The sequence below is a fragment of the Primulina tabacum genome, chromosome 4 (assembly GCF_025594145.1).
Source record: "Primulina tabacum isolate GXHZ01 chromosome 4, ASM2559414v2, whole genome shotgun sequence".
In the NCBI taxonomy this organism is placed as follows: Eukaryota; Viridiplantae; Streptophyta; class Magnoliopsida; order Lamiales; family Gesneriaceae; genus Primulina; species Primulina tabacum.
Genome location: NC_134553.1, coordinates 19,358,305 through 19,373,827, shown reverse-complemented (window position 1 = coordinate 19,373,827; position 15,523 = coordinate 19,358,305). Strand labels below are relative to the sequence as shown.

At 38.3% G+C, this 15,523-nt stretch overlaps 1 protein-coding gene across 1 annotated transcript; it reads right to left on the bottom strand.

The window, feature by feature from the left end:
- Positions 1-2,460, bottom strand: LOC142541890 (uncharacterized). Its single transcript, XM_075648344.1, has 3 exons — positions 1,069-2,460; positions 218-552; positions 1-124 (listed from the first exon to the last, which is right to left on the bottom strand). The coding sequence occupies exons 1-3, from the start codon at positions 2,458-2,460 to the stop codon at positions 1-3; spliced, it is 1,851 nt and encodes a 616-aa protein (XP_075504459.1).
- Positions 2,461-15,523: the final 13,063 nt, after the last annotated feature.

Genomic DNA, 15,523 nt, shown 5'->3' with positions numbered 1-15,523 from the left:
TCAATTCTCAATCCGGCCAAGTGCCCACTGAGAATGGATGTGTACCCATTCTCTTACTTCTTTCATTTCCAAACAAGCCATGCTAATCTTTCTACTTAAAGCATCAGCCACTACATTAGCTTTACTTGATTAATAAAGAATGGAACAATCATTATCTTCCAAAAATTCAATCCATCTTCTTTGCCTCATGTTCAGCTCCTTTTGAGTAAATAAATACTTCAGGCTTCTGTGGTCTGTATAAATATCAAAAGTGGAACCGTACAAGTAGTGCCTCCATTTCGCTAATGCAAACACTATGGCTCCTAATTCCAGATCATGAGTGGGGTAATTTAACTCGTGATTCTTTAATTTTCTAGATGCATATGCAATAACTTTATCGTTTTGCATTAATACACATTCAAAGCCTTCTTTTGAGGCATCTGTGTAAACCACAAATCCTTCTGTCCCTTCAGGTAAAGCTAATACAGGTGCACTGGTAAGCATTTCTTTTAATTTGCAAAAACTTTTCTCACACTCATCATTCCATAAGAAAGGGTTGTCTTTGCGAGTTAGCTGTGTCAGGGGGACAACAATTTTCGCAAAATCTTTAATGAATCTTCGGTAGTATCCTGCTAAGCCGAGAAAACTTCTAATTTCTGTGATGTTGATTGGTTGTTTCCAACGAGATATGACTTCTATTTTTGCAGGATCTACTTACAGTCCTTTCTTAGAGATAAAGTGGCCAAGAAATGACACTTTTTCTAGCCAAAATTCACACTTACTGAATTTGGCATACAATTGATGCCCTTTCAAAGTTTTGAGAATCAATCGTAAATGTTGAGCATGTTCCTCATGACTTCTTGAAAATATCAAATTGTCATCTGTGAATATGACAACGAATTTGTCCAAAAATGGTTAAAATATTCGATGCATCATATCCATGAAAGCTGCAGGAGCGTTGGTTAATTCGAATGGCATTACTACAAACTCATAGTGTCCATAACAGGTATTAAAAGACATTTTGGAGATGTCATCCTCCTTAATTCTCAATTGGTAATATCCTTGTCGCAAATCGAGTTTTGAATATACTTGAGATCCTTGTAAAACATCAAACAATTCTTCGATATGCGGGAGAGGATATTTGTTTTTGATGGTAACATTGTTAAGTTCTCGATAATCAATGCACATCCTTAGAGTTCCATTTTTCTTTTTGACAAATAATACAGGAGCACCCCATGGAGATGTACTAGGCCGGACGTATTTCTTGTCCATGAGCTCTTGTAATTGAAGTTTTAATTCTTTTAACTCTGAAGGTGCCATTCGGTATGGAGTTTTAGATCTGGGTTGTGCTCCAGGTATTAGATCAATGGAAAATTCTACGTCTCTCTGATGAGGTAAAGTATTGATCTCTTCAGGAAAAACCTCTGGAAATTCTTGTACAACTGAGATTTCTGAGATCTTGATTTGATCTTTTGGCTTATTTATCAAATAAGCTAGAAATCCTTGTCCGTTGTCTTTTAGTATAGCCCTAGCTTCTGCGGTTGATACTATTCCCATGGTAGGGTTAGCTTTGGAAATGATTGGATGAGAAGTTTGAAGATAAACTTCTTTTGTGTAGCAATTGAGTTGGGCTTGGTGTCTATATAACCAGTCCATTCCAAGAATAATATCATAGTTCTTGATAGGTAATTTAATCAAATCTGCTATATATTCTTTTTCTTGGAAGTTTAAGGGACAATTTCTGTAAATGATGTCAGTAATCATCGTTGTCCCTAAAGGTGAGCAAATTTCGAAGCTATATGGTAGCTGCTCAAATAACAGTGGTAATTTACGTACAAAAACTTTTGAGATAAAAGAATGAGTAGCTCCTGGATCAAATAAAGTTTTGGCAGAACTGGATAATATGGTAACAGTACCTTCTACGACTGCAGTGGGGTCAACATCCTTCTCTTGGTTTCCTAAGAGGGCATAGGCTCGAGCAGGTATCTTTGGCTTTGTTGTGGGTTGGGTCTTCTGTGTTCTTTTTGGACAATCTTGAATACGGTGTTGCTCACTTCTGCAAATAAGACATTTCCCACCTTTTCTCCAGCGCTTTTCTTCTTCATGATTTGGTAATCCGCAATATCCACACTTTTTACTGTTGTTTCTTGGAACTTTTCTTTTGACAGCTTCTCCTTGCCTGACTGGTTGTGTTCTCTTTTCAAATTTTCTTTTCCGGTTATTATCCTCAAAAGGGTTAGGTTTCTTGATTTTCTTTTCTTCTTCCTCTTTTTTAAGAAGTGCCTTGATATCTTCTTCCACTCGTAGGGCTTGATTAACAGCAGAAACATAACTGGTAACTTCTGTGGACAGTGTTGCCCAACGAATATCGAGCTTTAATCCTTGAACAAATTTTTTTCTTTTTCTTACTTCATCTTCCATGTAATGTGGTGCATAATGTATAAGACGGTGAAATTCTGACTCATATTGAGCTACGGTCATGTCACCTTGGACTAAATCCATAAATTCACGTTATCGGGTATTTATTATAACTTGAGTTATATATTTACCATTGAATTCTTGCAGAAAATTGTCCCACGTTTTTGGGGTGTGGTTCTTTGTCCATTAATGTTCCACCGTACGCCACCAGTTATGAGTTGCTTCTTCAAATAAGTAAGTGGAAAAATTTACCTTTTGTTCTTCAGAATAATTAAGAATAGAGAATATTTTGTTGATTTTGCTTAGCCAAGATTCTGCTTGATACGCATCTGGTTTTCCTTCAAACTTTGGCGGCTTGAATCTCAAAAATCTCTCAAGAGCTCGATCGTTTGCCTCAATGTGATGTTCTTGAGCTTGATCATGAGGTCGTGGTTGATTTTGCTGACAAAACTGCATAAATTGATGCATTATTTCAAATATATTTTGTATGTTTTGTTCTTGGGGGGATTGTGTTGAGCGTTTCTGGAATTTCCACCAGTTGCCGAGTTGTGGTCATCTTGAGGTGGGATGTCTTGTCTGATTCTGGCTTGAGTACTATTTTGCGAAGACGTCATTCTAAACACATAAATATAAATATGAACATATCTTGCATAGTTATGTCAGAGGGTAAACAGTCAGTTTTACCCAAGAAAAATACAAACAGAACAAGCAAACTTAGTCATCATGCCTACAAAAAATGATCACCATGATAATCATCATGCCTACAAAAGATGATGATTATTAATACTAGTTATATACTAGTGCCAAATAGTCATTGTCTTCATTCGTCGTCGGAGAGATCTATAAAAGTTGTGTGGCTCGAGCCTTCATTTGTGCCTGTGGTTCCCATGGTAACATTTTGATCCGTATTCGGCAGTGATGTATGTGGTTCAACTAGGTCCGGTTCATAACTAAGCTCATTTTCATTTTCACTTTCAGGTAGGATAGTCATTGGAATAAGTTCATCTACTCCAAATACAAAGTTTTCCCACATGGGGTCAGGAAGAAATTCAACTTCCGGTGACTGCAACAGATAATCTTTTATCATAAAGGGGTCTTGATCCCATGTTGTGTTCATGATTCCAGAATATTCTGCAAAAGGGACTGGTACATACTCTGGAATACTACTACCTCCGGTTTCAAATGTACTAGTGATGGGAGGAGCTGTGGTATGATTTGTGTAAGATGGACCGATAACACCAGGTTCCATTCCGTGGATAGATTGATAAACCAATTCACGCCCATGCATGATTAAGTGGTCAATGTGGATCGAAGGGTGTGATACACCTTTTAAGAAACTAATCAAACCTCGGTCATAGAATTCATGCATGTCTAGTAAGTATATAAGAGTGCGGTCTCTTTCATACAGTACATGACCTAATTCTCCCTAATATGCTAGATTATCAGCCCTCATCCGTTCTTCTATAAATCCATGAAAAGTTTCAGTTGTTCCAAAGGTTTCAAAATGCTCCCGATACATGTTCACTAGGCATTTCAAATCCGAATTTTCTTTGCTTAATTTTGCTATTTCTTCCTCCATTTGTTTAATGATTATAGTTTGTTTTTTCTTTGATGTCCCACTAGACTCTATCATCCTGAAAAGAGACATTTCAATTATGAGAAAAACATAAAGATTAAGGTATGACATTATAATAAACCTTAGGCTCCTGTCTCTAGACTCTAAGTAACCTAGGCTCTGATACCACCTCTGTGGCGCTCGGTTTAGAAATTCATAATTATTCCCTTACTAAGTACCACATTTTTTTTGCAATCTTTCTTTATTGAACTTCTATTTTTATTTTTACCATTATTATTATTAGAAAGATACTGTAGATAAAAATTTAAATATTTTCTACTATAATTTAAAGATTATCTACAAATATTTACATTCTTATTTCAAATATATACAATTATTTTACAGCGGAAGTTTAACATTTATAGACAGATCATCCCAACTTTCAAATGCTCTTATTTCAGCTTCAGTTATTTTTCTCTTGTTCCAATTCGGGGGTTCCTGTGTCTGAAAATTACAACAGAGGAAAAGAAACAGAGGGTTAAGTCTTTGAGGACTTAGTGAGTTTAAATTAGCATATGGATTGTAAATAACACTTCATCATAATTATGCATGAAATAATAGGCATAACAATTTAGATATTATGAATGATATGCAATGAAATAATAGATAAATGAAAATTCCATAAATTAACATTTGTGGCTCTAATTGAGCACTTTTTACGAGCCGGGTGAACCATTCTCCGGACCGAAATATTCGGTGCGCGTTGTTCAGATGAACCATATACCCAGGACTTTTGACCCGTTGTTCATTGGACTCATTTTCCGGGCCGAAGCCACGTTGTCCAGTGAACTCAATTTCCGGACCGAAATCCGTTGTCCATGACTCCATTCATTAATGGTGTATCAATCCATTCATAAATATACAAGAAAATATATCAGTAATTGAAATGACTGTGGATGATATTTGAACATTAAATAAATGCTATTGAAATTTTCAAGCCAAATGCCAAAGGCTTTAATAGAAGAATTAATAGAAATTTTCTCACCTGATAACTTACAGTTTAGGCTTGATTAATAATCCGAATTGCTGAAGCAAGTCCTAAAAATATATTATGAATGATATTTATATGTTAGAGTTTTTAAGTAACTAGCTGATCTTTTTCAGATTATTTTTTGTTCAAAATTTAACCCGGAAGGAGTGCAGTATATATATAGCCAATTCCATGCTTATCCTTTTATTATTATTATTATTTTTTTATAATTATTTATTTATTTATTAAATGAAAAAAATGTTATGTTTATCCAAACTTAATATTATTATTCATGTATTTAATTATTGAACCTAATTATCTTATATTGAACTTAATAATTATTGTAATTAATTACTTAACATATATGTTGAGTTTAATTATAATATTTTATTATATTTTGGGTATTTGATTTTGGAATGGGAACTTCATAGTGCTTGATGAATTTTTAAGTGTATTGTGATGTATTTTAATGTATTTCTAGATACTTTGGACAAATAAAATTTGTACCGAAAAATAATGTGATAAAAATTTAAAAGTGAAAATAGTAAAATTTATACTAATAAAAATGCATTTATGCACCTTTGTTTTTAGGGTGTCACACGACTCCTCATCTTGGTCTCAGTCTTGGTCTCCCACGTGGCCTCCTCTTCGGAATGATTCAGCCACTTGACCTGGACCATCTATATCACCTTGTTCCGGAGCCTCTTCTCTTGCTTGTCCAGTATCTGTGTGGGTCTCCCCTCTAATGATAAGTGCAGCTGAAGTGGCTCATAGTTAAGTACATGCGAAGGGTTTGACATGTACTTCCGCGGCATGGAGATGTGGAACAAATTATCTCCCGCCAGATTCAGCGGTAAAGAAACTCTGTATGCGAGCATCCCCACTCTCTCTAGGATCTCGAATGGTCCGATGAATCTAGGGTTGAGCTTGCCCTTCTTCTCGAACCTCATCACACCTTCAACGATGCGACCTTCACGAAAACATGATCCCTTACTGCGAACTCAAGATCTCGCCGCCTCTGATCAGCATAACTCTTCTGGCGGCTCTGAGCAGTCTTCATCCTATCTCGAATCCTGGCCACTAAATATGCTTTTCGTCTGACAATATCCGAACCCAACTCTGCACGCTCTCCTACCTCGTCCCAATAAACGGGCGGCCTGCACTTCCTCCGATAAAGTGCCTCGTACGGAGCCATACCTATTGATGCCGGATAACTTTTGTTGTATGTGAACTCCACAATAGGTAACTTCGGCTCCTAGCTGCCCTGGAAGTCGATCATGCATGCTCGACGTAGGTCCTCGAGAATCAGAATCACCCTCTCTGACTATCTATCTCTCTGACGATGGAAAGCAGTGTTGAACAATAACTTAGTTCCTAGCGCCTGATGGAGACTCTTCCAGAATGCAGATGCGAACCTCGGATCCCTGTCTGACACAATGGACACTGGAATCCCGTGCAGTCTGATTATCTCTCTGATGTACAGCTCTGCATACTAAGTCATGGTGAAAGTCTTCCTGATCGGTAAGAAATGAGCTGATTTAGTGAGTCGATCAACGATCACCCTTATGGCATTGAATCCTCCGGTAGTCTGCCCTGGATTCTGTCTCTCAGAGTCGGCTGTACTGTCAGAGTAGCAAAATTCGGGGCCTCGAACCTGGTATAAACTGCAAGCTCAAATCTGTGAATCTCATCCTGAGACCATCTCTGAATCTCATCCTGTAGTGGTCTCTGCACAGACAGATTAGCAATCACTGCGTGCTTCCTGCTCAAAACGTCTACAACCACATTAGCCTTACCCAGATAGTAGCTAATGTCACAATCATATTCCTTCACTAGCTCAAGCCACCTCTTCTGACCCATATTCAATTCCTTCTATGTAAAGAAGTATTTCAGGCTCTTATCATCTGTGAAAATCCTACACTTCTCCCAATACAGATAGTGTCTCCAGATCTTTAAGGCGAATACCACTGCTGCTAGCTCGAGGTCATGAGTCGGATAATTTTTCTCATGGACCTTCAGCTGTCTGGACGCGTAGGCTATCACTCTGTCCTGCTGCATCAGAACCGTGCCCAATCCAAGCTTCGATGCATCTGTATAAATCACTAACTCTCCTTGCCTTGATGGAATAGCTAGTACTGGTGCAGTGGTTAATGCTAGCTTCAGTCTGTCAAAGCTCTCCTGACACTCATGTCCCCAGATAAACTTGGAATTCTTCTTCGTCAAGGTGGTCATAGGCACCGCAATCGAAGAGAAGCCCTGTATAAACTTCCTGTAGTAACCTGCCAATCCCAAGAAACTACAGATCTCTATCACACTCTTAGGAACTGGCCAATCTCTGACTGCCTCTACCTTGCTGGGGTCGACCTCTGTGCCATCCTGTGATACAATGTGGCCCAAGAATGTCACACTATCAAGCCAGAACTCACATTTGCTGAACTTGGCATGGAGTCGTCTGTCCTGTAGAGTATGTAACAATGTCCTCAGATTCTGACTGTGCTCCTCGCTGCTCCTCGAGTAGATCAGTATATCGTTAATGAAAACTATGACGAACTGATCCAAGTATGGCTGAAACATGCGATTCATGAGATCCATGAAGATCGTTGGCGCGTTCTTCAGTCCGAAGGGCATCACCATAAACTCATAGTGCATGTAAAGTGTCTGGAAGGCTGTTATGCATATCTGACTCCCTCACTTTCAGCTGGTGGTAACCAGATCAAAGATCTATCTTTCAGAACACTGATGCTCCCTGCAGCTGATCAAACAAATCCTCGATCCTCGGCAATGGATACTTATTCTTGAATGTGACTCTGTTCAGCTCTCCTAGTCAATACACAGTCGCATGCTGCATCCTTTTTTCTTGACAAATAGGTGCGCCCCAAGGAGTAAAACTAGGGCAAATGAAACCCTTATCTATGAGGTCCTGAATCTGATCTTTGAGCTCCTTAATCTATATAGGTGCTAACCGGTAGGGCGATTTAGATATCGGAACTGTGTCTGGCATAAGATCAATCGAAAAATCCACCTCTCTTTCTGGTGGGATACAGGAAACATCGTCAGGAAAAACATTGGAGAACTCCTTGACCACATCAACGTCCCCTAGCCTCTGCTCGTCTAGCTCAGACACTGACACGATGCTAGCCAAAAACGCCTGGCAGCCCCTCCTCATAAGCTTCCTCGCACACAAGTAGGAAATTACGTGTGGCATCTGCTGATGTCTAGCTGCCTCGAAAACAAATGGCTTCTCACTGGGTGGTCTGACAGACACTGACCTCTGTCAAAAATCTATTACTTATCTATTAGAAGATAGACAGTCCATACCCAAGATGATGTCAAACACCGGTAGTGGTAGCACTATCAAATCTGCATGCACTGTATACTTCTGTAACTGAAGCTCCTATATCTTCACTAGCTAGGAAGTGAACATTTGATCCCCAGATGGGATGGATACTCTGAATCCTGCATCCATAGATACTGGTATGATTCCTAGTCTCTTGACGAAGGATTTGGATATAAACGAATGATTAGCCCCTGAATCTAGCAATGCATACGAGGCTACACCTGCAATAGATATCCTCCCAGTAATTAGCGTCGAGTTTGGCGCTGCATCGGCCTCCTCGGCATGCATCACATAAGCCCGACCAGTAGTAGGGCCTGTGTTCTTTGGGCAGTCCGCTGCTTTGTGGCCCTCCTATCCACAAAAAAAGCATCTGAAGGTCCACCTTAGCACCTGCCGATATGGAACTTGCTGCACTGCGGGCATGGCTGCCTGTCATCTGGCTTAGGCGTCCCTGGCGCCTGAGGAGGTCTCTGTTGCTGGGGCATCATAAACTGACCCTGGGGCTTCTGCTTCCCCTGCTGTCTTGATGGCCCTGAGAACTGTTTCTTCTGAGGCTGGGAGCTGGAGTGTGTCTGATGCCGCTTCCTCTAAATCTCGAAGTCTATATCCCCTAGAGCCTGCTCCGCCTGAAAAGCGTAGGTGGTGGCCCAAGCATAACCTGTCGGCCTCATCAGCATGACATCCCGGCGGAGGGTGGGTCTCAATCCATCCAAAAAGTGCCGCAGCTTCTGATCGGCATCTCTCGCTATCATGGGCACAAAATGGCAGCTCCTGTGGAACTTTCTAATAAACTCCGCCACAAATGATTCCCCCTGTCGGAGACTCATAAAATCTCACCAGGCGGCCCCTGACGTCAGATGGAAAGTATTTCCCATAGAACAACTCCTTGAACCTGGCCCAAGTAAGGGTAGCCAAGTCCATACTATGAGCGGCTCCCTCCCACCAAAGGGAGGCATCGTCTCTCAACATATAGATGGCGCACTGGCCCGGTCGTCATCTCTCATCTGAAGATACTCAAAGTGCAGCTCCATATATCTTATCCATCCCTCTGCTAAGAACGGGTCAATGCTGCCCCTGAACGCCTTCGGGATAAGTCGCCTGAACTGCTCAAAAACATCCACCTGAGGCCTAGGAGCCTGTTGTACCTACTTTATTAGCCTAGCCATACCTACCAGAACTCGGGTAGCTGGGTCCAAAGAAGGTGGTTGGGTGGAGGGCCTCTGCCACCTCCTGGAATATCATCATGTCTGTCAACGCTGGGGTCGCGTCTCGGAGGCATTATCTGAATATGGTCCAATTTATAAACGCAACCGATCATACAATTAATCTAGTTTTTAAAATAATATACCTTAAATCGTAACAGTAGTTAAACATGTACAGTAGATCATCGTAAAGCGTAAACCATGTTAACATGCAGATGATAACAGTAAATCATTTAAAACGTCTAAAATATAAAAGCTTACAAACTTAATGCTTGAATAGTAAGAGGCAGAAGTTGGAGGCAGCACAACCCTATACAGGATTCTTGCTCTGATACCAACTGTAACGTCTATTGTTTTAAAAGTGGCGGAAATATTTTTTTTAGCTCACATTTTGAAATCAATCAATTAAATAAATTGTATGATGCAGTCCTACTTAAAAATAATCATAAGTAATTACCAATAAAATATAACAGAGCAAAAACGAGTAAAAATCCTAACATCAAACAGTAAAATAAAACAGCGTATGAAATGCTCATATCCTCTCAATAACATAAAATCGTAAAAATCCTAACATCAAGATGTGTCGCCCACTGGGTCTCCCTACTCAGAGTTCAGCACCTCCAGTCTCCCTCGATATCGAACTCACCTGCATCACACACGCCTAGTGAGTCTAAAGACTCAACACGCCTGTACCAGAAATAACAAGTACATATACATGGCACACAGCAGTGAAAAATACCGTACTAGACATACATTTCATTAACTTTAAAAGCGTAACATAAACGTGTCGTGTAAAATCATGACGTGTCAAAACAGCTCATCGACAATCATCATTCATCGTTCATCGTTCATCATTTCCTTCGGTTAATTCAGTTCGTTGGAGGTGACTATCGTACATCATCGTTTACGATGGATCCATCATACATAGAACTGCGTTACCCGACGCCTGTCGGACATCAGTGACAGGATTACCCATCCACTGTGCCTAGGCCTCATCATCATCATTTACCTATACGTCTTAAGCATTTACATATAATTCGATAGCCACAACAAATTCTCATCATTAAAAACATCGTCATTTTCATCACTTATAAAAATCATGTACATATGCAATTTTCTTAAATCTAAGCATGCAACGTATATTTTCATAAAATCTTAAAAATCATGATCATGATGCTTAAACATATAAAATATGGTAAATTTGTGCTCAGGGCGCTGCCAGGACCATAATCTTACCCCGGTGCAAAATGATCATTTTGCCCCTGGAAACCCAAAATTTACCGTTTTACCCCTGGACCTCTAAATTTGACCCGAAGTTTACAAAACTCCTTAACACTACCCAAAACATATTTATAAACATCCCTAGATGTAAAACCGAGCCCAATATCAAACTTAACGTATTCGTTTTAAAACTTGGACCGGGGTTCCGGTTTTAACCCGAATCGAACCGAAACTTAACCAAATTTTTTCCAACATTTTAACCATACTAAATGCTATATCTCGGGTCAGTTCAGAAGTCCGCCTTCTATCAAAACGTGCTGGTGTTGACGAAAAGGGGAAAGAGGAAAAAGAAGTGCAGCAGGAGCAATCAAAGAAGTGAAAAGTAGCAAGATCAGTTAGATGATAGTTCTTCGTTCTTTGATTTACTAATCTATACATTTCATTTTGTCATTCTTTACTTGTACAGAATTTGTACAGAGAAGATTATTTTTATCTACAATAATTCAGATTTTATCTACTCGAGTTTATCAGTTCCTGAATTCTATGTTTTATTAAAGACCAAAAGGGGAGAAATTGTTGGAATTAGAATTTCGGGGTTTGACAAATAAATCTTTTGAAGATTGCAGAACTAATCGACTCAACTGATATTAATTTGATCTTAAACTAAAGTTGCCCGAACTGATTAATTAATGCGCCAAATAATCGAAGGCAATCGAACTGATCAAAGCTAACTGAACTATCTGTTAAGACTGATCATTTATACAGACAACCGTATTGATCGGCTATGTAGTCAACTGATAATCAATTTAACACGTCATCAATTAAGAGCGTAGCCAACAACCGACAATTTGTACAAAAGCACATTGTAACTCGTAGGGAAGCGCCGCATATCAGAATGCCACAGTGTACTATTTTCAGAAGAATGATGACACATTCAGAAAAGACAAATCAATGGATATAAGTCATTTAAACGCATTCAATATTACCGTTGGAAGTAAAGCCCATAAATAGCCGTGAAGTTCAGCTGAGAAAAAGGCATTTTTTGGCGAACAATTATTCTGAGTGAATTTTGAATTCAAGCTTACAAGATCAGCTACGATATTCAGATAGAAAAACTCACATTAATATATATAGCTTTCAGGCTATCATCTGAGCAAAGGTATTAGCACATTACATTGTAGTATACGATCTCTAAGATGAGTTGTGCTAAGATAAGAAAATCAGTTGTATACTGATAAGTTGTAAAGATACTAAGATTTTCAGTTTGGCAAGTGTTAAGACCAAATTGAAGTGGGTTATTACAGTTTTTGTAATTAATTAAATTCTTTTAGTGAATATCATATCCTTGTGAAAGAAGGGGTGACGCAGGAGCATTTGAAGTCTCCAAACATCCGTAGTATTCAATATTTCAGTCAGTTTATTTCCGCAATTATTGTAATGTCCCAAAAATTTGAAGGTCAACGTAAACCTCATGCATGCAAATTATTAAATTTCTTTGGTATTTTATTAAACTCTTTTAAATCATTAAATGATGTTTATTTCATGAATTTGTGTTTTAATTCATGGTTTATTTAAATTTTGATGTATTAGGATTTTAAGTTGCATTTCGCGCTCGAACGAGAAACGGAGACCGGGGATATTTAGAAAAAATATTTTATTGAAAAATTATTATTAATTATTTAATATGAGGTGTTTTTATGTATGATTTTGAAAATGGGCATTGGTTGGGTATTTTTACTCGTCGGGTCATATTTTATCGGTACGCTAATTCGATTTGGGGGACTTTTTGAGGGCTCGGGCAATATTTTCTAAAACGTATCAATACGAAATATTTTTCAGGAGTGTTACTGGGTTTGATGTATTAATTTTCAAGCTTAATGGGCTGAAAACCATTTTTATCCTTTAATTTTCATACTAGGGCCCATTAGTGCTTAATTAATCATTTTAAAAGCCCCATTAAGCCACCCTAAACCTATTCCTCCACATAGCAGCCACCACCCCACCTTTCAGAAGCTTCTCCCTTAATCTATCATGTGGTTTCATTTGTACAAAGTTTTGACATGAAAAGTACTTCCTTTTGTACAAACTCACGTTTTCTTGTTTTGGCGTGTAAGGGGCTGCCGAGTTTGGTTTTCAAGGGGCTTTTCACATTGAAAGTATTGGTGTCATAGGGCTGAAGTATGATTTGGGTCGAGATTATGCAAAGGATGAAGGGTTCAACTTGTTTGCTTGAGTCGTGTATGGCTAGATCGGAAGAGTTGGGTGCGCCGGCTGTGCAAGGGTCGTCCCTATCCCTAGTACCAGACCCTGGTGTGTCTGAGCCGTGGCTTACGGTGGCTCGAACATGGCTGGAGTTAGTGGAGAAGTCGATAGAGGATGAGTGAGTCAAGGTGGTCGCGGGTTGAGGTTCTTTTGGTGACTCTTAGCTATCGGCATGTTGCAGCATGCATGGGGTGGTGAGCTTGGGTTAGGTTGGTCTAGAAGGGTCCTAAGGTGGGCTAGGAAGGGTCTGTCCAAGGCTGGTCCGAGCCGGTAGGGCCTAGGGTTGAGAATTTGCATGTTTAGGGTACTAGGGTTTGAAAATGTGTTGAGCAGAAAATTCCAGCAAATTTTGGGCTTGTTTCGTGGGTCATAAGTGGTCTAGAAAGAGTGTTTAAGAGGCTGGTCATGTAGGTTTAAGTCACGATTTAAGTTGGGAAGAAATTGGTTAAGTTTCGGGTTGGTTCGGGTTAAAACCGGGACTTCAGTCTAAGTTATAAATGAATCGTACAAGTTTTTATAAGAGCTTGAGTTTACGTCTAAGAAATGTTTACAATATGTTTTGGGATGTTTTAAGGAGTTTAGTATGCTTCGGGAGAATTTTGAGGTCTAGGGGTAAAATGGTCATTTTGGGTTTCAATGGGCAAAATGGTCATTCTGCACCCGAGGTGAGATTTTAGTCTTGGCAGCTCCCTGAGCACATGTTTATCATGTTTTTAAATGTTTATTATGTATCATGCATATGATTTTTATGAAATTATGAAAAGTACGTTACATGCTTGTTTTAAGAAGAATTTGCGTATGTGCACGATTTTGATAAGTGATGGAATGTTGATATTTTGAAGGATGGAAATTGTAACGATCCCGAAAATCAGACTACGTATAAGCCATGCATAATTATTACTATTTTAATTTAAAAATGATTTATATATATATATATATATATATATGAAGGGTCTAATTCATTTTGATATTTGACAAGTCATAACTATTTATTTTAAATGCAAAAGTTTAGTTTTATCTTTTCAGTTAAATACGCGAGGACGGACCGGAGTTTGAAGATTAAAGATAAGATTAATAATAAGAAAGACATTCCTAAATTTAATTTAAGTCAAGGAATAATTTAATTTAAAGAAATAGAATGTTTTAGAATTTATTTAATTAATTAGAGCTAAGTTGGTAAATAAATTCTTTTAGGTTCAATATTTAATTAAAGCTTAAATTAAAATATGTAAACAAGAGAGAATGAATTAATTTAAGTATGAAGTATTCAAGAAATTAAACATAGTATTTAAATGCTTCAAGTTAAATCCATGCAATGCCATGCAAGAGGTTATTATAAATTAAGGTGTAAATTCATTAAAATGTAGAATGAGTATTTAAAACCTTAAGCAATTAACATACAAGATGTAAACAATAAAACACCATGCAAATAAGTAATAATTTTGGGTCCAACATTTAAAATATTCAAAGGTGGATAACTCTCCATTCCAACAATTCCTAATTACAATTCATGGGGTATTCATTTCTCATTTTAATTATCTAATGGGTAGTAAATTTAAATGCAATAACATACCTCATTTCTACTCAACCTATTAGACAACAAAACCGTGTAAATGCAGTAGGAAATAAGGAACAAACCAACGGCAATAAGGGGATTAAGAAACAATTCAAAACCCTTCACCTCCTTCACTTGTAACTCTCATTTTAATGTATGTTATGACCCATTTAACACCACTTATACCATTCATCTTCATTACTTACATATCCTACACTAATATACTCGAAAAACCAGAAGGGATCAGCTGAGCAAAGTCGTGAATGGCAAAGGCAACAAGAGGAGAAGAAACCATTCAAAACCAAACCACTCAAATTCTTGACTTGTAACTCCCAAACTAAAGGCATATAATGGCACCTTTAACACCTATTATATTATTCACCTTCATCACCTACCTTCCCCACAACCTCACCTTCGAAAATTAGCAGAAAACTGCAGCTAATAATCGTGAAAGCAAGAGCAAAACAGTAGGAGAACAAGAGGAGAAATCCAACTCGGTTCCGTCGCGTCGTATTGTCGGTTTTGATTTGTTTTGTGTCAAAACAAATTCCAGGCATGTATATGTTGTTTCTTTTCTCTTCAATCAAGTCCTATAAATATTTTTAAACATTATAAGTTCAAGATTCATGAGGCAAAACGAATTTGTGGCAGCAACACTTTCAAAAAAATCTGCACAGATTTTTTTATGCTCTTTTGGTTCAACTTCACGGTTTGGTTGCTTTTCTGGATTACAGGTAGTTGCTCGGTTCCCGACTCACACGGCTGCTGTTAGGCATGAATTAGAATGTGTTAGGGTGTCATTGGTAACGTATGATTTTCAGATATGCACGTAGTTATAATTATTCATGATGCTATTTTCACCGTACGCTTTACGATACATTATTTTTACGTTGCATGCGATTTTATGATATATTTACTTGCTATTCACGATATATACATGTTGAGTCTTTAGACTCACTAGACT

Bases quoted from the DNA above. Each gene is read 5' to 3' on its own strand.
- LOC142541890 (XM_075648344.1), bottom strand. From the start codon at position 2,460: ATGACCGTAGCTCAATATGAGTCAGAATTTCACCGTCTTATACATTAT. The intron at 553-1,068 runs GTATATTCAAAA...CCCCTGACACAG, and splicing joins ATGTTTTACAAGGATCTCAA to CTAACTCGCAAAGACAACCC. The intron at 125-217 runs GTATTTATTTAC...TTATTAATCAAG, and splicing joins ACAGACCACAGAAGCCTGAA to TAAAGCTAATGTAGTGGCTG.